We start from the raw sequence: 24440 nt of genomic DNA, 5'->3' as shown, positions 1-24440 counted from the left end.
AAGTGATAATGTAGAAAAAAACCCACCATGTTTGAGTAAACTTTGACGTTTGACTTGGTTGCAAAACTGTCTTCTACTTCAATGTTCGCTCGTTAGATTCGATTTAGATTTTCGTTTTAATGCTTAGAACAAAAAATATTTTTAGATGAATAGTAATCGCTACTTAGTGTTATATTAATAGTTACATATATAAATTATCTCAGTAGATACATATTGTTTGCGTTAACGCTGTTTATAAATTGGAATAACAAAACGTCAATGCAGATATACATTCAGATAAAGATAACAGATAATAGATAACTGCTTACCACTGTAAACTGTGTTTAACGTAGTACTGTTTTTTAATTTTATTATTCATTGTAATAATTGCTTTGAAATGAACACGTAAATACAAAGGATATTCGCGTGTTTAAAACTACGCATACAATTAAGAAATGCTAACTTGTCCAATTGAGGTCATGTTTGTAAAACAGATACATACCTATACCTTATACCTTGCTTATTCCATGCATCTGATTTGGTAACTAAATAATAACAGAAAATGTTACGTTTTAAATTTCTCATTCGTTCTCATTTTGAATAAAACTTACAACCAATTCTCAAATATAAGATATTTTTTTGGGTTATTGATAAAGAGATGGCCCCATTTATGAAATATGTACTCGCAGGAGTGGTTTTGGCTCGGCTTCGTTGACGTCACGAAAGCGAAGGGCTATTCGTGTATTTGACTATTAATAAAATCGAACTTTACTAGAATAGATACCAACACATATTTCAATCTCCAATCTTATTTCAAACGGCGTTATTTATGACGTTTCCTTGAATTAGACTTGTAATTTACAAACTAGTATGATATGCGTAAATTGTTTCAAATTACAGCTAAACTCCTACCAAGCCTAACGTATGAGAAAATAAATCTTTCGGAATTTGTTTACATGTGAATAATCTTTGACGATATTAAGTCAAAGTATCTTCTAGAGACGAGACAGGATGAGAGCGTAATAAATATTATAATTTTTAAAGAATTCACGTACATTAAAAATATGTGTTGACTATATAACCATATAGTAAATATATGTGTATTGTTTCACCTTTAACTTTTATAAAAGTCTTACATTTATAAAGCTTTTATATATAAACTACAATAAATCTGCAACACCCATGTGTAGGTAAGATAAATTTATATCATGATATTATGAACTTATAATTGACCTTACGAGATTAATTAAAGTCCCGTTAGAGGCGACAATATGTACTAATATGACATGCAGAAATAAGACTATTTGCAGAAAAACCTTTTCGACATTCTAAGACATTATTTATTATGAATATTGATGTGTCGAATAATTTTAAAAACTTATAAAATAAAATTTCGTTTGTATTTAGTGTTATAAACTCATTAGATATTCAAATTGGTGTTAAAGGATGTTTTAAGTAAGACAATAGTCGTTTTTTTTAATTGCCCATACATTGTTACATAATTACGACACAGATCTCCCGCCAAATAGCGGAGCTGCCGAGAAATCGTCGCAAGTCATCCAATCAGAACAGTTCGCGCCCTACGCTCGTGCGCGCGCCTTTATCAACGTCTGATAAAATGGTACCGAAGTAGCGTTCGCTAAACTACAACAATAATAACTACTTAAAATCTTACCCAAGCGAAATTGAAACCATATTCAACGCGAACCGCGTCGCGACTACAACCAGTGTGGTTATCGAAAAAAAAAACTAAATAAACATTATATAAAACAACAAAAAGTGCAGTCCGGTTCGGTGCGACTGCGTGAAAAATAAAACCAATTCCTTCTCGGCAGGATACTGCGATACAAGGTTATGAACTTGTAAAAAAGGGTTTGGTTAAAATAAATATTTCAGCACAAAAAAATATGATTGTAAGTCGATTTGAAGCTTAAGACGTTTATAATGCACCGACCGAAAGTGATAGTTGTGTGACTTGTGTGCTAGAAAACTCACTGTAACCAATATTAATTCTACTAGCGTTTCAGAACAAATACTAAAGTAATAAGAGTAAGTGGGTATTTATGTTATAAAGTAGTATTATATAGAATATGTAAGCGCCAGATCTTATTTAGTTAAATTATTTATCGATTTAATTTTTTAAATTTCTTTATATAAATAAATGTTTAATAATAATTTATAATATTAGCGGCTTCTTACATATTAAATAATAAAAAACTTATACTTACGTAAAGCACTTTATTGAAAGATAAAAAAAATACTAAGTAGATACAAAATTTCTTCAAGTAAAAACTATTTAGTAACAAATTTAACCTTTTTATAACTTTTACCAATTTTGTATTTACACATTATTTTGAAGCAATTATATATGTAATAAAAATAATCTTTCGATCCCTTAGTAAACATACAAATAAAGCTGTGATAATTGAATTGATTAATTTAATTAAATTGATCAATGAAAATATGAAAATATTCGCTTAATTATCAAAACAATTTATAAAAATATTTAAACAAAGTATAATATACGTGTAATATAATTTACAATTTATATCGTATTATATTGAAACATGAATATAATATGCTATAAATTGTAAATTACAATAGTTTTGGTAACATTTTATTAAAACAATTGAACAATTTTTAATAACTAATATCTATTAAGGTCTAGAAGTGTTTCCCAACTTTTTTTAGGCCATGCCCTACCTTAACATTTCTAAAATTTTTATGTATATAAAATAGGGGATACATAATTTTTAACCATTAAAAATTGTTTTGTTCCCTTAAGAAATATAAATGATAAGTATTAGGAAGAAATCACTATGAAATTGTTATCAAAACATCGTAAGTAAAATTTCAAAACATTTAATGAAAAACTGAAATTAAAAATAATTTTGATATTGATTTTTCTATATTCATTACGTGCGATCCTTGCGCTTAATGCTTGCTGCACAGAGTTTTTATATTAGGTTCCTATTTACTTAGCTTTAATTTCAAGTCTCCACGTTGTTTTATATCAAGTCGATTTCTTTTTTTTATCAGTAAATCACTGTAAATGATTTACGAAAGGGTTAAAGTCATGTCGAGTCCATTTTTAAATTGTCCCCCTTAACTATCAAATGGGGGCGTACCCTGTGGGGCGTAGGCCCCATGTTGGGAAACACTGATCTAGAATAAGCGTAAGTTTTATTTCATGGATTTAATAATCATTTTTTTCGCAGAAGTTGCCTTATTGATTATTTAATTTCCTAAGGAAAAAGTATGTTACAAAAAAGCTCAAATTTATTTGAAAATGAGGATTTAATTTGATTACATTTTTTTATTTATTTTTAAATTGACTTTATATAAAACCTTTTTTTGCATGGTAATTAATTAAAAGCAAAACAAACGAAAATAAGTAAATTAATACGAAATGCATTAATTTATCGTAATTATCAAGAGTAGGTAGTTTTAAATGTCGCCTGAAATAATGCATTATTTATATTCGTTTGTTAATATACAACATACAAGCTAATCTAATGTTTGGGTCGTTAAACTTTTAAACGCATCGAATTCGCGTGTTGTTTGCTTTATTCGAATTTCAATTTCGCTTCACATACTATGGTCGGTAATTATATGAGTGATAGGCGAAAGCATTTCCTTGAACAGTCCTTTGTAGAAAAAATTCCGACCTAGCTAGTTATTACAGTAATTATAGCTACCTATATATACATAGATAAACAACAACAGCTCAGAACCTAGTTTTCTATAAAAAAAAAACATCTATAATATTCTGTAGAGTAATATATGTTTATGAATTTTTAACATAAGATATCATCATTATCATCGTGATATCCTTTGTTAAGAAATCATTAATTCATTGGTGATCATTTATTGATTGACGAGTTAAAAAAAACTGTTGCATCCTTACTAATATTATAAATGCAAAGTTAGTTTGATTGCTTGTTACGTTTTCATGTCAACTAATCAACCCGTCATCATGAAATTTTGCATTTGTCAGACGTACAGGAAAGTTTATAGGATACCGTTTTCACGGCGGAAACAAGTTTTATTACATAAACAAATACGACTAACTTGCCCCAGGACGGATTCCTTGACATTGTGAAGTCAGAAACTTGGTGTTCTACGTTTCTCTTTATTTGTCATGATAATATAATTATTGTCACTGATTCAATTAATGTATGAAAAAGGATTGTAAGCTGTGACGCAAATGTTTCCATACTTTGTTACATCCCGAACAGCCTCGAGCTCCAAGATAATAAATAGATAGCTCTTTTTTAAGATAGTAAAAGATTCGATATCTTGTTGCGTTACCCCAAAGTAATGTCATAAGAAACAATTCTATCAAAATAACAACTATAAGTGTACCAATAGAGCAGTACCGATATTAGTTAGTCGTCTAACTTTGAGTCGAGTCTTTCTGTTTAGTACAATAAATAAATACCTCTAAAGCCTCTAGAATCTCCATTTCTTTTTCTGGTCATTGATGTGTACTGTATTTTGTTATAACATTACATTTTCTGCACATTTTTTTATTTAAGATTGCCTACCCTTTTTACTGTGTGAAATTTGTTAAATTACTTTTTAAGTGAACTGTATGTTCTTTGAGTAATAATAAAGATCTTTAATCTGAAAGCTTCAAACACTAGCATCGATTACAACAATAACAGTTAAAAGTTATTTTTCTGCTAACTTACGTAAGGTAAGTACACTACGAAAATATTTTATTCATTCAAAACTAAATTATACGTTTTAAACCAATTATGTAACAACTATAATTGCATTGCTTACACTGTCGTAGTTAGTTCGTTTTCGTGTTTACTTTAAAATTAATGAAGTATTGCTGACCAACACAATGCATAATATCACAAATGCATTTAAAGACAAAACAAAATGGTTGGTTACAGTTGTTATTGTTTTTCTCACGATGTATGCAAATTAAAAAAAAATATGAATAAAAAAAAAAACAATAAAATTACAAGATTTTTAAAACAAAATTTATTGTATACTGGAAAAATTCCATGAGCCTTTTTTGTATGTATAATCAAGTTCAATCAACTGGACTTTGTCTTTAATACTGTAACTATTATAACGATGTATATAATATTGACGTCACATGGCAATTTCATTGCTGACGCTAAATGTTAAACGAACTTTGGACTTAATTTTCTAATGATTAACACAATATTCTAAGTCGAGTCAACATTAAGTAAGTTTTGTTAAATCAATTCACATTGATTACAACCTCTTTATGACGAATACATGTGTTTAAAATATACAAGTTCATCGGTGAATATAAATATAAGTATTAATTTTGTAATAAGTATTTTGTTCTTTTTATTTTAATTTTGTATTTTATAAAAATAACAACATAAAAACAAACATAAAAATTATAATTTATACATTCTTTAAATAGTGTATTAAGAAATATATCCGATGTATATAATCATATAAACAAAAAAGGTTTCCTTGTTTAAAAATACTTTTTTGGACAAACTTGTTTAATGAACAAAGTAAAAATAAAAACAGATTTTTATGTTCTACTTAACCTGTGATTTTTGATGCGTTCCAGTTTAAAAACAATATGGTAATGAGTTCACTGTTTTGTATATAATTTAACAGTAACAATTGTGTGTAAAAACGAAGAACAGAAAGTTTGAATGCATTAAAATTTACGGTATTTAACATAATTTCGTGCTAACATTGCGTGCGGAAGTGTCGCAGCGTAACGTACAATTTTTAATCAGCGTATCGTTTCTTTTTATATTATTTATTTAATCATTATTATAATTGAAATTTTAAATAACCTCCGTCACAAAAAAAATAATTGTTGATTTGACCATGTAATACAATCGTCATCACATCTTCAAATCAATCGGACCTGAGAACGTTGGTTAGAAGACCCTTTTGTCAAGAAGATACTGATGGTCTTCAAACGCCTAAACAGATCTTCATTATTTGAACCCAAGAATCATCGCAATCACGTCAGGTTTCGAACAGAAAAACCGCAACAAAATCAGTCCATTCGGTTGGGATTTACGTTGCCAGAAACAAAAAGATACACACCCTTCTTTTTACATCGGGTGTTAAAAATGAGTAAAATCGAGCTTATCTGATTGTATAATGGTATGATGGTTACTGCTAACGATGCCATCGTAAGTGTTACGTTTATTGTGTCTGTATTTAAACTTACTGAAACTAGAACACAATACATAAACATTAATGTTTATTGGTGGAATATACCCAATATGATGGGCCTACTGGCTCTGCCCTGCTACCGGTACTATCATCGCGATAACGTTTCCTGCCAAAGCACGAAACACTGTTGCTGTTTAGTGTGATAAATAAAATATTCATTTGTATGTATAATATAAATAAATGTAATATAAATATATGTATGTATGAAATGGCATGTATCTTATGGTAGGTTTTATTCAAATCCATGTAATTGTTTAAAATAAACATCAAACTACTACAAACTATACCGTATTTAATATATGTAATTTTAAGGCATTTATAAATGTGTCCATTAAATTTTATGTTATATTAATTCTCATACTGAGATCTCTGGAATTAGTCATGATGATGACAAAAGACCTGATTGGATGCAGCGGACAATGAAGAATGAGCGAACGATAGTCTTTAATTTTGAATTACGTACTAATATCTTTTTCCATAAGCAGTAGAAAAAAATGTTATTTATATAAAATGTTATATTAAGTTACAGCGACGCGGATTGTCTAAACTTGCTGTGTAAGTTAATCGTTCAAGTATCACAGACAACGTTAAAGGTCACAAATACATTCAGCATATGATCATGCAAAAATTATGCAGTATATATTTGATATAACAAAGAACAAGGAAAACCTTGCGGATTTTATTTGAAAATTACGATTGTTTTGATGCAAGTATATTTTTGTGCAGAATTAGATTTTTCTATAGCATCCTCGTAACATTTTGCCCAATCGTTACTGTTAGTGCAATAGGTCATATGTGAAATTATGTTCACTGTAAGAGTAAAGACTATATATATATATATTCTGGGTCATAACTCATATTTTTCCTTAGCTACTATTTCACAATGTCTAATGAGTAAAGTAACTTCTATTGCTTTCAATCAAAAAAAATGAATCGTAATATTTTTTAATTTTGTATTGGAAATTAGTTTTAACAAACGACTTTTTACAGTTACATACATACATAGCGATATTATTCTTTAAATAACTCGTGGATTTTTTTTTTAAATATATGAGAAAAGCAATTAATGTTACAAATATTTAATTATAAAGCTGTATTCATTTACCTGCTTACTTAGACAACTATATTGTTCGATAAAAGTATTTAAATTAGCTTTTGTTCTAGTTACAAAGATGGACGGCAGATTAATAGTTGCCGTCGTAGTGATTGTGCATTTGGTGAGCTGTAACGACAATTCCATCGACAATTCGACGACAAATGTATATGAGTAAGTTGAAATACCAGTGTATTTATAGGCATACAAAGTATTTATACAGTATGGCTCAATAAGTTATCCTTTTGCCGAGTCTTATTGAAATGAATTAAAAAGCTAGTATAAATGTTTTCAAAATGTTTTTGTATTAAGTTTTTATTTGCAGAAAAATATAACAGAATATCTCTAGACATTGGTACAGACACAGATTTTTCTATTAATGGTCTAATAAAAAAAATCGGTTAAGAAAAAACTACCTTTGTTCTTTTTTTATAAATATTATTAATATTTTTTTTGTTTATTTTTTTTAAATAATCGTCGGCGGACGAGCATATGGGTCACGTGGAAGTAAATTGGTCACCAACGCCCAATTGGCATTATAAGAAATGTTAAACATCGCTTACATCGCCAATGCGCCACCAACTTTGGGAGCAGATGTTATGTCCCTTGTCAGGTACAAGGGAATTAAAATTACACTGACTCACTGACCCTTCAAACCGGAACACAACAATGCCAAGTACTGCTGTTTTGCGGTAGAATATCTGATGAGTTGGTGGTATCTGGCAGACAAGCTTGCATAAAACTACCACCAGTAGAATGTATCCAATACGTACCGTGTCCAAAAAACTTTATATGATTTAAAATACTTTATTCAAAATAGAAGAATTACTCTTACTTATATATATATATATATATATATATATATATATATATATATATATATATATATATAATAAACCCAGCCCTGAGAAGACACCGGCAAAAGAACAAGACATTAAATTCATTATCAATTTGCGGAAATCAAAATAATCATTGTTCACTTTTTTATTTGTAGACCGACATGGACATACAACTGTATTCCGGATGTGGGCTGCCAGCGGTCTGAGCGTCCACAGCCAGGCGTTCATGGGAACACGTCTAGTTTGATCTACGACAGTTTGGACCTCTGCAGGACTGTCTGTGGCAGATTCGGTGGCCTCTGGCCCAGGCCTGTTACAGCTGCTCTCAGCATGCAGACTGTGAAGATTCACCCTAATTTTTTAAGGTAGGTAATTATGCTCAAGTTTTTTAAGCTTAATACATATTAATATAAAAAATAACTTAATTTCCTCATCTGGTGGTAAAGATGGTGTTATGACGTAACGAAATTTCCGTGTATCTTGGTTTATTTCGAAAAGAATGGATGGAATTAGAAAAAAGCCGATAAGGTTGAGAATATAATGAAAAATTTAATTTTATAAAATTCGTAATTTGTGTGATAAACGTCGATAACGTAACGATTTACGGACAGCCTAGCGATTTAAAAGTCAAAGGTTTGATTATGACCCATTGGGTAATTGGCTATAGCTGTGTTCTAAGAACAAGTATTATGTATATTAGTAATATATGATAAAGGAAAGTTAATATGCTTTATATATATGTGTAAGTTAAGTTCGCTAGCCTAAATTCGATATACATATTTTTAATTTATTGAAATAATTCAAACAACGTCATTGTAGTTAATTATATATGTACACGAAATAAACAATGCTTATATATTGTACCACTATCTAAACTCCGAAAATGTATGTTTATCTATTTGTCAAAATATCAAATTTATAGGTTTTATCTTATCATTATCGAAAGATATTATATTAGACTTGTTCATCGCTGTGTATGGCATTTGTGGACTACGAGAAAGCCTTCGACTCCATCGAAACCAGGGCAGTGCTCGACTCATTGCAGAGATGTCATATCGATTGTAGATATATCGAGGTACTGAGATGTCTGTACAACGCCGCTACAATGACTGTCCACATCCAGGACTGTAAGACGAAGGCGATCCAACTGCGCAGAGGGGTGAGACAGGGGGATGTAATATCCCCGAAACTGTTCACCAACGCGTTGGAAGACGTTTTCAAGACGCTGGATTGGACTAGGTATGGAGTCAATGTAAACGGCGAGTACATCTCACACCTTCGATTTGCCGACGATATCGTCATCATAGCAGAGTCGCTGGAACAACTCACCGAAATGCTGCGTAGCCTAGCCGATCGAAGAAATCGCTTGGGATGGGCAGCATTTGGCAACCTTCTTCAAGTCCTCAAGTCGTCTATACCGCAATGTTTGAAGACGAAAGTCTTCAACCAATGCGTCTTACCTGCCATGACATACGGTGCCGAAACGTGGACACTAACTGCGGGACTAGTCCACAAATTCAAAGTCGCTCAGCGTGCTATGGAGCGAGCTATGCTCGGAGTATCTTTGAAGGATAAGATCAGAAATGAGATTATCCGGAAAAGAACCGGAGTCACCGACATAGCTTGCAAAATTAGCAGGCTGAAGTGGCAGTGGGCTGGTCACGTATGTCGTAGGACCGATGGCCGTTGGAGCAGACGAGTCCTAGAGTGGAGACCGCGAATCGGCAAGCGCAGCGTAGGGCGCCCTCCAGCCAGGTGGACCGACGACCTTAAGAAGGTGGCGGGCACCAACTGGATGCGGAAGGCGGAGGACAGGGAGCTTTGGCGCACCTTGGGAGAGGCCTATGTTCAGCAGTGGACAACGATTGGCTGTTGATTGATTGATTGATTGTTGTTCATCGTACGGCTTCGCACGGGCAGATAATAAGAAAAATGTATTTTGGATAGGATTTGTGTAAAATCCTTTCTCAGTGAGCGTCTAAATCGGAAAAGGAGTCACTGTGACAAATTTCAAGTCACTCAGATAGATAGTTTAGTAGATCTTGTGATGAGTGGTATTTCACTTATATAAATATAGCCATTAGTAATTGGGACTCGATTAATACTAAAATGAACCATATCATAATTTTTAGTGTACAAACAAGCATTTTTGTCGTGTTTTATAAATTTAAAGCATTTTAAAATTATTAATGCTCAAAACTACAACAAAAAAAAAAACAAGTATACGTTTACATATATATTGAAGTAATTTGAAAATAAAAAATAGTTGAGGAATAGAAATGTAAAGCAAGAAATTTTACACAAAAATTAACTAATATATTTTTAATAAAAATAAATCTCAACTATTTTTGCTGAACTAAGTCAGTTGTTTATGGTCATAAAAATTCAGCCAGCTAACTTATATTTTAATCTAAATCCTTGTTTGAATGGACATACATCCCTCCAACCGGAATACAACAAACCTACCACCAATTTAGTTAATTTATTATATATGCAAAGATTGAAGTTATTAATTATGCATATTATATAAATTAAATGTAATTAAATCGATTGATTAAGTTTATTTTACTTTACTTTATTTAAGAATTTTAGAATAGATAAGAAGTAACATTATTGCGATTTAATTTTATACGTATAATATGTATACGTATAAAACTTTAAGGTATATTTTTAGCGGATGAGACATGATTTCCAGTGTGGTTATACACTTGTGTATATAAAGAAAATAAGTGAAAATAATTGATTTAGTTACGGTGTTGATAAGTTAATAGTTTTACACATGCCTATTTCAAACACAACCTGTCATGGTAATGTAGTTTACCTTCAGTTTGACAGATTGTTTGACATTTATGATTATTGCTCGGCTTGCAAGGGTCGTAGCATAAAGTTATACAATATAAAATATTCAACAATTAGTGGGCTATATATCATAAACATATTTTTTACAAATGCTTAAAGATTTATAGTAATTTTTAAATACTTAGGGCGTTCATACGCCCAGTCTTTATCTAGCTATGATATTTTTTTAAATAAATAATTTTGCATTATATTTGCAACCCTTGTTGTGGTCAGCCAATCGAATCCAAGAATGTTTCTGTTTTTATATACAGAAATATTTATATTAATAATATTATTGTACAAACTAACAAATATTTATATAGAAAAATCATATGTCTTGTTTTTATATAAAGATTATAAAAATAATATATATAATATACCATTATGTTTGATTATAATGAAATACGACAGATAAATGAAGCATTATGATAAAAAGATAATTTTGTGTGACATTGTATTAGATTGTTTTTAATAAAAATTTATATTTTAATAATATTATTCATCCTTCTCAAAATGGCTCGTTAATAAATATCGAAATGTATGTTTAAATGAATACTTAATTATCATACGATTAACCTAGAAAGTTATCAAAGTAGGACTTTAGATAGTTGGTCGCTTTTAAGCGTTGCTAAATGTCCGTGCAGAGCGAAATGAAGCTAATTTAATATAGTGGTTCGCTTAATTATACGATAAAGAGGTCTTTTAATTATGAGAGATATCTATACTAAAATAATAAAGCTGAAGAGTTTGTTTGTTTGTAAGCGGTAATTTATTAATTAAGATGGTTTTCTCCGGGTAAAAAACGCGTTAAATCAACTATTAGTTAGATTTGAAAATGTTTTTTTACATTTAAAAATCCGATTCTCGAGGACACGGATTGTTACGCGCTCCACTGGGTTGCACAGGAATGTATAATTCGAGAGAAGTCGCGCTGAGCAACTTGTCTTAAATAAACTAATACCTCTTTTAATTATCCGACATATTTATATATTTTTTTTATAAAAATTTGTGTACATAAGCATTTTATAAATTAAACATAACCTTGGCAGCACAAAGCAACACCCGTGACGCCTACATAAGGCGAATAATAATCATTATTTATCATTTTCTTATAATTGAGCGTGGTTTATTTATGATTTAACTGTTACTGTATTACGCACGAACACGATACAGTGAACAGTGAAACTAGTAATTTTCTACATTATACAGAATGATCTATTGAGATGGATCAATCTGTAGAATACTCAAATTAAGAAATACACTAGAATTATACTTGGTGGTAAGGCTTTCTGCAGGCAAATCTGGGTAGATAACACCCACCCATCACATATTCTACCACCAAACCGCGATTTTCCTTAAAACCTGAGCAGGCCAGTGTAATTACAGGCATAACGGACATAACATCTTAGACCCCAAGTTTGGTGGTGCATTGGCGATGTATGGGATAGTTCATATTTCTTACAGTGTCAATGTCTTACGGGTAATAGTCACCACTTACCGTCGTCATCGTAAGTCTTCCGATTTACAGTTTAAAAAATGAATGGATTTTTCTGAGGAGGAGGATGTTAAAACAGCCTGTATAAAATATTCATAATGTAGCGTTGGTACGGTTCTTTGTAGTTCCCTCTTAGCAGTCAATACCGGAAAGATAAAAATTAATTTCGATACATTACAATGCACTGTGATTTATTTCAGTGGCAAATTGAAACAGCGTTAAAAATGCTTCAAGGTATTTGTCGTATCTCGTAATTGAAATTAGTTGGCAACGCAATAACAATAACAAACAATACGAAATTATAAACATAATCGTACAACTGAATAAGTATTGATAATATTGTGAGTAATGAGACGAAATCTCGTCCCCTCGATACGTCACGTCACGATGTGTCAGAACACAATAGTAATCATGTAATAGAAATATAAAACAAGTGAAATTTGTAAATAATAATCAGAATCAGAATCACAGTATTTTTTTCGGTTGTGCTACAGACAGACTTTACAATACAAACCAAGTATCCAATGCTATTATTTTTAAAAAACTAAAATAATTTTTAAAATCATCCTTTTACTTTAAAAGGATGATATATTATAGTCTATCCACCCTGAAGGTTCATTTATATTAATATAATAAATGCGAAAGTAATCCTGTCTGTTTTTCTGTCACACTCTAACATGTGTGTGTGTGACACTCACATGGTTACACTGGCTCACTCCCCCTTCAAACCGGAACACTACTATATTCAGTATTGCTATTTAACTGAATTTATGCACACTTATAACGCTAATTATAAAATAATGTAGTCATTAAATATTGTAATTGAAATACAATTTTAATGGCCATTTCAATTGAAAAATTAATCAGAATTTCGTGTCAGAAAAACTAAATACCAAAAACGTGATTTGAACTCAAAATCACTAGATTTTCAACCTTTTATTAGGCTCTTTAAAAGTCATTATTAGCTTAAAAGTAACAATAATATAATTATATTCCCCTTAATGAATGCACTTCAATGCAAATATGTAATAGAATGCAAAACTTCTTAGTGTGGATGTGTATTTATAAATAAATTTACAAACATTTTTTAAACAAACATCTCCTTGATATAAGTAGGCAGTTGAAATGTAGGCGAGATATGACGTTCTTGAAATATGATCATTCTAGTTAATATTTTAAATTACTCGATTAAACTAATATTCTATTGATTCAACCTTGTGCAATTTTCAGTGATTGCACAGATTATAAACGTATTGTTGTCAACTCGAAATATTAAAACAATACAAGCATGAAGTAAAAGATTTCTACAACCTTGCAGTTATGCTACTAATATTATTAAAGCGAAATTAACTTGTTTTTTGAGGAAGCCATCCTCACTTCTTTGTAACTCTTTCACACAAAAACTACTTAATATAATAAATTTGGATTAATGTATTAAAACTGGTCCACACATCTGGTGACCCAAGAGCTGGCGCTTATTAAGCCCAAAGGCTGAGTCTAGTTAGTCAGTGCAATAGTCTAGTGGCAATAGTGCCAGCGTCTTGGGTACAATGCCACAGGACAATATTTTAAACGGCGTGTTTTTTTATAAATTTGTAATGCGTATTTTGTTTTTTTTTTTACTTTAATTTTATATATTATAAGAATAACTATACATAGCTTAAAATTAATAGATTAATATATGGAAGTATAACAAAAATTGGATTAGTGATAGCTTATATTTCACAAAGGCTGACTTAACACATAGGCTGCTTAACACTTGCGCCATTCTCCTCGCAGGCGGGCGTAGCTGCGGGTGAGAGCTAGTAAGTTTATGGTATGTTAGGTATTTCTTTTTACAACGTAATTAAAGCGCATAGGCATAATTAGTATAATTTATTTTATACTCAAAACATTTAGTAAATACTGATTAATTATTATTTGACCACTTAACGAAGACACTGGCTCTAGGTTAATCGATCGATATAAATTTAATAACATTATGGATTTCGCAAATGACCGTAAAATAAAGAAAATTATCTGTAAATTTAAAACTAATATTCGTTCAAAATAAATGGCATATTATGCTAAGTTTATATGCAGTTCCTTATTACAGTTTATGTATGTTTGAATCGTAAAAGCAGCCATTATATTACATTGTATTTGAACACGCACACACATATGAGCTGTGGGTAAATGATACAGGTGTCTCCCGACCGTCTGTTTATTTTTAAGTCCCGTGACACTCCTTGCGTCACAACGACTACTATCGCATTGTGGCATACGATATTTAAATATATTTATAGCTTTAGACGCCATGTTATTTATTTTTATGCGCACGAAATAGTTGTTACGTCACATTTACGTTATATATATATATAAGCTGTATTCGCGCGTGAACGTTATTCGACTATTTTATTATTGTTGCAATTTTACCATTTCTATTGTGCTTTTGACATTATATATTTTTCTCCTCTCATACAATACACACTAGTTCAGCGCAGAATAGAATGAGCAGAGCATAATAATGACATATTAATTTGTAAATGTAGCGACTCGTAAAAATCCAGAAATCGGTCAGGAGATCATCAACATATATCAAAACAGCAATACTTGATATTGTTGTGTTCCGGTTTGAAGGGTGAGTGAGCCAGTGTAATTACAGGCACAAGGGACATAAAATCTTAGTTCCCAAGGTTGGTGGCGCATTGGATATGTAAGCGATGGTTGACATTTCTTACAATGCCAATGTCTAAGAGCGTTGGTGACCACTTACCATCAGGTGGCCCATATGCTCGTCCGCCTTCCTATTCTATAAAAAAAAAAAAAAAAATCGGCTTAGAGATTGATATAGGACATAGATAATAAATTTAAAATACATATAAAAGCTAAAAATAATATATAAATTGATATAAATTTCAATAAATTCGTAACGATAAGTATGTAATTATGGTTTAAAAGATTAATGTGTATCTTGAAAAGTATTATAGATGTCATGTGTAACGACTGTAACTGATAGCTTGGGAAGTTGGGAAGTATGTCTAAACATAAAATTCTGTTTTATGTTTAGACATACTTCCCAACTTCCTAAGTTATTCTTGTGTCATAAACAGGAAACCCTTGTTGCTTAAACATTTAATCTTCATTTTGAATTCTTCTCATATTATATTATAGCATTAAAATAGTAACTAGCTACTGAATCAAAATATAATACTGACTAGCCAACTGCACAGGGCATAATATTATAATGCACGTGTGTGTGCGCAAATATATATAAACATGTGCACTATCTATTCTCACAAACTCATAATCCAAGTAATTATTAATACAGTTATATATTTTATTGACTATAAATACCATAATAAAAAAAATGAAATGTTTGAAATCATTGCATTCAAAAATAAAACATTTGTGATTTTTTTAGTACAAGAACATTAAATAAACGCTTGTTGTGTCAATTGCCTAAATTTAAAGCTGTTGAAACTGCGAAGCGCACCTACTTATTATTAATATTATAATTAACTTCTCCAAAACGCACTGCGCTTCGGATATAGATTGTATGTATATTATCATTACAAAAGAAATCTGATTTATTAGTATATATGTCTTTACGTCATTTTAAGGTCATTAGCATTTCAAAATTAAAAAAAAAAACTGCATGAAAAGGTCAAAATGTATTCATAAGCTTTTGTTCATGATTAAAAAAAAATCAAAAACATATGAAATATTATCGGCAAATTTACAGACAAAGATATATTTTACCAAATATATTATACTAATATATCGCTATTGTTAGAGCGAAAAGTCTCTAGTAAAAAATAAGTTTCATTATAAAAAGTCATCTGCAAATAGTCGTATGTTAATATAATTTATGAACATATGTCAATACCGTATCTTCTACTTACGAATAAATAATAAATAATGACAGAAAGAGAGAATGGTGATCACTTACCATCCGCCTATCTATTAAAGTAATATATATTAATAAAATATATTCATAAATACTATATTTATAAAATAAAAGGAAATAATCAGTTTTTATGACCAGCTGTGTAGACATATTTTACATACGACCTTTTTCTATTGATAAACATTGATAACGACAATTTATGTATGGTTGTTACATATCGTTATATATATGTATGTGTATATAGCATAGAGATGTTTTGATCATTAGCTCCAGTCGTTTGAGCGGTCAATGCACGGCGATCCTCTTGATCCCTGTTGGGAAGGGCTCGCCATTATAAAACTTTTTATTTTGTTTTCTGGGAACCATCCAACGACTTCACAGACTTGTGGGCTAAATTTAGCGTGACAGACATACACGTTCGTGTGTATAATACAGTCTAATATAATACATATACAAATATGCAGTTTGTAATGTGTTTGTTTTGTACGTTGTTTGTTAGTTTTAATCCGTACAATACAGTCATCTACAATGGTTCAGTTATTTTTCAACAACAGTTGTACGTACGTACATTTACCTTTGTCGAATAAAATTATAACAATGAACTAAAATTACTTCATAACGTAAAGGTGTGAGCAATGAATACGATGTAATGAACATGTGTTGCTATTATTATTATAACCAAGTACCTACCAACATATAATATTTACAAATAAAAAAAAAATAACATTATAGATTTAAGCAAGGAACGGTATTAAATACATAATGTTTTTATTATATGTTACCTTATACGTATTTTTTCCATCGTTACTTAATACTCTCATCATTTGGTAAGGAGGTTTATTGACTTTTAGTTTGTATATTGAAGAATAATACTTTTAATTTTATTTCAACAATTCATTCTGCGTTATAATTACGACAAAATAGCAGTTTGTCCTTCATTCATTTGATTTTAAACTAACAACTGATATTGTGAAATAAATTAATTTATTATTTAATCATAGATTGAGTTCCGTCACTATTACAAGGTGATTATACACTATGTCTGACCTACGACAGCAGTTCGCCTCAAGTGTTTAGTTTGCTTTTTTGTCAACAAATCCCTAGTAAAAGCTCTAAGTGTAGAAGTTAGCAGTGCTTACAATCTCGTGCCTCAAACAGTTCATGCCTGAATTGCTCCGGGCGTGTTAGGTTGCTATCCCATCGGGATACGAGGATATGTTTGTGTACTATAACACAACATATAACTGGCTAGATGCCGTTTAAATTGGCCGCTGTGATTTTTTAATTGTTATGTAGAAAACTGGTAGACAAAAAAAATTATACTAGCCTATTATAATTGCGTTCAGAAATATTTACGTAATGCTAACCGCTACATTAGCATTGTCATTCTTATTGTTTTTAAACAGAAGTCTATTTTACTGAACTATGAGCTTGATTTTTTATTTCTATATTCAAAATATAACATATTAAAACTTGCACATAATAGGGCTTGCACAAAGCCTGACTACTTACTTAGTGCAAAGGCACCAAGAGAAGTTCTTCTTTTTTTCGTAAGTCTATTATAAATATATTAATAAGTAGCTTATATGAAATAGAACAAAAATAAAATAAATCTCAAATTATGATGAATCTGCAATGTTCGGCTGATACAATAAATGTTGCTGTAAACAACAATCTATAATCGTAAAGATTCTAGCCAAGTTTGCATATGTAAACAAATCGCAATAATAAGATGTATCACAATGAGGTCACCGGCCATCGCCATTCTTGATGTATGAATATGACAACATTTGCTCAGCGTTTGTGGAAATTGGCATTGCTATGCCGGGGTGAACGACCGATTTATAAGTGATAACGGTTACCCGACCTAAGAGATCTTTGATCATTTATTTGACAGGCAAATCGTGATTGCCAAGTCGGGACTATCGACGCCCACCGTCTGCGAATTTATTAATCGAACATCCCATACTTGGCGGTAGGCAGTATCATCGTTTTTTTGTTGTCCTTATTTACGTTTTGATATTGAAATAATGCAGCACTCTCTTAATATAATCAATACCGTACTATTTTATTGAATAAAAAAAAACCCAAAGCTTATCTATAGTAATATTATAAATGCGAAAGTAACGCTTTCACGTCTAAAACACTAAAACAATTTTGATGAAATTTGTTATGAAACAAGCTTAAGCCCCAAAGCTACTTTATTATACCTAAAAACTCACTCCCCGTAACACGCGGGCGATAACGTGGACCAAAACTAGTTTACTACTCGTATAAAGTATGAATATATATTTTATGAATGATGTAAAATAAAATAGCAGCATGCAAATGTTCTATTGCGAGCTGAGGCGTCCTCTCCTTTTGAGGAGAACGTTTAAGCCTTATTCCTCCACGCTACTCCAGTATGGGTTGATGGTTACATTTGTGGCAGATTTTTATAAGACTTATGTTTCAACGACTTAGAAAAATTAAGCATATGAAAATTCAATGGTGTTCGTGGGGACTTGACCACGTAACTTCGGGTGAGATTTACGTGAAACTAATAAGTTTAAATTAAAACTTAGAAAATCGTTACATTTTATTTCATTACTATATATATTTCTTCTTTTTGAATCAAACAACATTAATTATATTGAAATATATGTATAAATTAACACTTCAAATAAAAATCCACAGGTTTGATCTCAGCAATGCACCTGTGGAAACACGCGAGGTGCTAGTGAAGATGACGCATGTCACCACACAGAACCTTATCGACGAATGTGACGGCAATGTGACCGAAATAGTCGAGACTCCTGTCGTTGTATACATCACGGTGAAGACCACCAATCTGGAACTTACTTGGGAAACAGATGAGCAATATCGCTTGGATGTGCAAAGTAAAGGTGAGATACTTTAGTCACTTGCACATAACTCACTCTTAACATAAAAATACTAATAATCTGACTCAGCGAATTGATTACAAATTTTATATAATTGATCTACTATTACTTCAATGTGATTTTATTGAATGTTGATTTTATTTTTATAGACCTTCCAGAAAGAAAGTATTACAATAAAAGCGAAGCTGCATCAAATCTAGTCTCTAGTCTATTTATAATAAATTTCTAATTTGAACACTAATTTTGTTTTATAATATTTAAAAATAGAAGCAACACTTATTTATTTTTTGTCAATAAACTACCATTGGCCTGAGAATAGCCGTGAAAGTACTAACATTTTACAAAACATGATAGTGTGAAATGGTGAGAAAAATTCAAGCAGACGTTTCCCCTTTTATTTGTAAAAAATGATAGTCGTCCTATTCTTAATGTATGCATTAAAACGAGGAGTTATATGTTTCAAGATCAAAGAGCTTCTATTGCAAACGGCAAAATTTAACATTAGTTACGAATTTTTTACGCCACTTGCTCTCTTCAACATTTTCCACCACGGCTTCTATCCTTAAATTTATTTTAGTCTGATATTCCCGAATTGTTGAAGCCCGAAGCTTGTTACCGTTCCCAGAGACCAGTGTCAATATCAAGTGTTTTGCCCTCATCACAAAACATTACAGATGGCTCAAAAATAGCAGAAACAATCAGTATTACAATTTAATAGCTATATTTAAAAATCGCTTAAAAGTAGTACAATTTTTATTGCATTCGATCGAAAACAATAAGTTTTACTAATCAAATTAAATAAATTATTTATTTCATTTCTCTTGATACAGATAGACTACATGACAGACTACATATGTCCTTTTTCATTGTAAATTCAATGTAATAAATACCATTTACTAACAACTTATTTTCGTCTTTTCAGAGAAAAATGCCGTAATTCATATAATCGCGGAAACAGTGTATGGCGCTCGTCATGGTCTAGAGACATTTAGCCAACTGGTTTCAGCAGATAAGTCAGATTATGATGAACAATACAAATGTAGTCTTCGGCTGGTCTCTGGAGCTAAAATATGGGACAAACCAGTATATAAACATAGGGGCTTCATGCTCGATACATCTAGAAATTTCGTACCGATGGATGATATTAAGAGAATGGTTGATGCCATGGCAACTGTTAAGATGAATGTGTTCCACTGGCACGTCACGGATTCCCACAGTTTTCCATTGGAATCAAGACGTGTTCCTCAATTTACAAGGTAAAATGTTTATTATGATGGAAACGGTGTAAAATACATCGTATATTTAGTGTCAAATGTATGATAAGTCGAATCTTTTATTTTTCAGGTATGGCGCATACTCTGCTTACGAGATTTACTCAACGGATGAAGTCCGAGAGTTCATAAATTATGCTCGAGTGCGCGGAGTTAGAGTTGTCATTGAAATTGACTCACCCGCACATGCTGGAAACGGCTGGCAGTGGGGAAAGGTAGGCTGAAACTTACCCGTTATATGAATTAAATATTAATTAATCAGTACTAAATGTTACCAAAATTATATTAGAAAGTCAAAGTTTATTCCAAATCAAGAATAGTTAGTACACATCTATCTATTTTTCAACGATATATTTTCTGAGTAGCCTGCTCTTTCTACGCCCTATTTTTACCTTAAGGCGAGGAATTAGTTCCTGACAAATAAATAGACTTATAAATCTTCCTCGTCTCTAATTACACAAATGACACCCTACCCATAGAAACTTTTACCTCTTAAGATTATGATTTTTTAAAAAAAAACCAATTTTGTAATTCTTACTTGGAAACAAATTTTTATTTCGTATTTAACCTATTTTGGTAGGAATCCCTATTCACCCATATCATCATGATCTACCGGTGTAGGTGCGTTGTCTGTTATTTCACAATGAGTTTACACTACACTACCTCTCGCCCCGCTCAAACGCGGGTGAAGCCGAGGCTTAATATAAATGGTATGTTTTTCTAGGAATACGGCTTCGGAGACCTCGCTGTGTGCGTAAACGCTAAAGCTTGGCGTAACTTTTGCATTCAGCCGCCGTGTGGACAACTAAACCCCGCCAACCCCGCCATGTACCGCATCTTGAGGGATCTATACCGAGATCTCGCCGAAACCTTACCTAAACCTGCCCTGTTTCACGTGGGAGGGGATGAGGTTAGTTATTGTTTATAATTCAGTTTTCTTTTTATAATATAATAGTGTTTCGACTATAGCGGCCAAATTTATGGACTAAATACGAAAGAGATGTTTTAGTGCAAAACTGTTTATGCAAACATAATTCTATTCTCTATTCCTTCTCTCCAATAATTTGACGAAAGGACATTCCGACATTATAGGAGAAAGATGGACGTGATTTCTGAGGTACAAATACTAATACTGCCAAACTTCGGGCTATTGAGGTTTAACTGGTAGGAAAATTAAATAGCTTTTACTATATCGAACTAGGATTTGTACCCAAGATCTCAGGAACGGTAGCATTATAATCTATCACTAGACCAACGAGTAGTTATAATGGTTGTTAATGATGTTGGTCCATTTATCCATTTTTCTTTACATCCCTAAGGTATTCTTCAACTGTTGGAATTCCTCTGAAGAGATAACATCTTACATGCAAAGCAAAGGCTACGAGACAAACGTGGAAGGCTTCATTAAACTGTGGGGCGAGTTCCATGAAACTGCGCTCAAGATATGGGACGAGGAACTGGCTGCTGTGGGTCAAACCGAAAAGCAGCCCGTCATGATCTGGTCTTCGGAACTCACGCAGACTCATCGGATACAGAAGTACTTAAATAAAGACAGGTAAGGGACTTATAATATAATAAAGCGTCAAAATAACTTGTTATATTAACATTTTCTATGAAAAACTGTCGTAAGATTTTAATTCACGCGTATTTCGAGATATAAATATAGTTCTGTATTATTGCTATATTTTATTCTAAGGCGCAGTATATATATATTTATAAGATAATTCTTATAATCCTTCAAATGTATATTTTATTCCAACCACAAAAGGAATTAAGACGCATAACCAATATTGACATTGAATTGACGTAATACATTTGGAGATCTTGTATAATCTACGATAATCATTATGGATACGAAAATATGGCGTTTTTTTAGAAGTCAAATTAAAGTAATATACGGAATAGTTTTGTATTATGAATAATTATACAATTTTTTTTGATCAAAAGACTGCTTGTTGTGCATAATAAAGCAGATCTATTAGAAAATAGTATGGAATAGGTAAATCTATCATTTGTTTATCTTTACGCCCACTTCAATTAGAATAGGTTTTAGGTTGGTATATCTCCCTTTGTTAAATCATTAAAGCACTAAAACTTTAAGTTCATCATATTAATATATATAAAAACACACCTTGGTTTTAATAATACTTTATTGTATAGTTTTATTTATATCGTTATGTAAGAGAAACGATAATAAATGTATTTTATGAATTCCAGATATATAATAGAAGTCTGGGAACCAATCAGTAGTTCACTTTTAACGCAGCTCATAAGGATGGGCTACAACACCATATCCGTTCCCAAGGACATTTGGTACCTGGACCACGGATTCTGGGGGAACACCAAGTACTCCAACTGGAGGAGAATGTACGCGCATACTTTACCACGAGACCCCAACATGTTGGGGGGAGAAGTTGCCATGTGGAGTGAATATGTAGACTCACAAGCGTTAGGTAAGACTTTTTATTTTTATGTTTATACTTATAGGAATGTAAACTAGATAAACATTTAGCTGTGCCATATATGTGCTAAAAAATGGCTAAGTATCAATCAAAAAAGTAGGTGAATTTCGACTTCATATGGAGAATTAATATAACATTAAGAATACCTACAGTATTTGAAAACTATGCATGTCGAGTGCCTAATGTACGATCGTGCTAATTCGTGGGGTGCGCAGACACGCGCGTGTGGCCGCGCGCGGCGGCGGTGGCGGAGCGGCTGTGGGCCGACCCGGCGGGCGGCGCGGCGGCGGCGGAGGCGCGTCTGCAGCGCGCGCGCGCCCGCCTCGCCGCGCGCGGCCTGCGCTCCGACGCGCTGTCGCCCGCCTGGTGCGCGCAGCACGACATGCGCTGCGTGTAGGCACGCACACGAGCAGCAGCGCTGTGAGACTTATCAGTTGTCATTACACGCCGACCTGAGACCTAAGATGCTCACTCGTTCTTCGAATCGAAATACATCGTATCGCTGCATTTCGATAGTCCGATATTTGGCGATAGAACTGGGTGCCTATTATACACATATATATGTATATCGACTCTATAATATATGTTTATGTTATTATTCCATCTTCTTCCTACAAATTATATAGCAAGGCGGTGACAAAACACTAAAAATGACTAAATAAAAAAAAAGTCGATGACGCTTATTTAATATATTATCAGAATCTTGCCATTTTAAAACTCGAATCGACAAGGAAACCATACAAAATATTATTACTTTATTGAAATTAAAAGTTTTGCTATAAATTAGAAGAATGACAATTAATAAAACCAAGATTATTTCAAATAACGAAAATTAAAAAATTCCAATATATGGTCGGGTACCCTAAGCGTTGTGTTACTATGCCTATGATTTCCTATATCTAACTTTTTCACGCAACAAATCATGACAAATATTAATAAATGAAAAGTCCAAATTCAAGGGTGGTACGGCACCCTTACAGATTCATTAACGTATTCAATATTATATTTAATAATAAAGATAACACTGTAAGAGAATGTTCATACGTAATTAAAAAACAATGATGGTAGTCATGACTGCCTAAGATCCCGAGTGATCTCATATTTTTAAGATATTATCTACTTAAAATAATTGTAGTTTATTTTTTTTTTTACTTATTTTTAATGTTTGTTTAATTATTTGTTTTATTTATTTAAATATAAAATAATGGAAATAAAGAAATGTAAATGCGAGGAATCGTTTAAAAGTAATTTATTAAGTTGTATAAGGCGAAGTGTACACTCGGTTTTGTGTGTTAAAATTGTAGCGGTAAGACTGTTTCTAGCCAAATGTTTAAATGATCAAATAATAACATACAAAACCGCGAATACTGCCTAAGGTTAATGACTAAGAAACCTTCATACTGACAAAATAAACTGATTTCACTAACTTTGGTCTATTATTAATTTCCCAATTTCTTATTTCAAATCTAAAACTAAATAAACGAAGTCAATAAATAC

The 24440-nt window shown here is 31.8% G+C and overlaps 1 protein-coding gene across 1 annotated transcript; it reads left to right on the top strand.

The window, feature by feature from the left end:
* The first annotated feature begins 1564 nt into the window (after nt 1-1564).
* On the top strand, nt 1565-24369 carry LOC126774190 (chitooligosaccharidolytic beta-N-acetylglucosaminidase). The gene is made up of 10 exons (XM_050495594.1): nt 1565-2028; nt 7339-7441; nt 8262-8471; nt 19005-19213; nt 20133-20466; nt 20555-20696; nt 21206-21391; nt 21801-22036; nt 22699-22934; nt 23159-24369. Exons 2-10 carry the CDS (start codon nt 7347-7349, stop codon nt 23338-23340), a joined length of 1830 nt encoding a protein of 609 aa, XP_050351551.1. The 5' UTR covers nt 1565-2028; nt 7339-7346; the 3' UTR covers nt 23341-24369.
* The last annotated feature ends 71 nt before the right edge of the window (nt 24370-24440 follow it).

This window comes from Nymphalis io, chromosome 16, assembly GCF_905147045.1.
Source record: "Nymphalis io chromosome 16, ilAglIoxx1.1, whole genome shotgun sequence".
NCBI lineage: Eukaryota > Metazoa > Arthropoda > Insecta > Lepidoptera > Nymphalidae > Nymphalis > Nymphalis io.
Note: the sequence above shows the minus strand (reverse complement) of the source record. Positions and strands in the feature narration are given on the sequence as shown.

What these genes read in the sequence shown, in the direction of transcription:
- LOC126774190 (XM_050495594.1), top strand. Translation starts at nt 7,347, where the DNA reads ATGGACGGCAGATTAATAGTTGCCGTCGTAGTGATTGTGCATTTGGTG. An exon ending in ATTCACCCTAATTTTTTAAG is followed by an intron (nt 8,472 to 19,004) that starts GTAGGTAATTAT and finishes AAAAATCCACAG; the next exon opens with GTTTGATCTCAGCAATGCAC. An exon ending in AAGTACTTAAATAAAGACAG is followed by an intron (nt 22,037 to 22,698) that starts GTAAGGGACTTA and finishes TATGAATTCCAG; the next exon opens with ATATATAATAGAAGTCTGGG.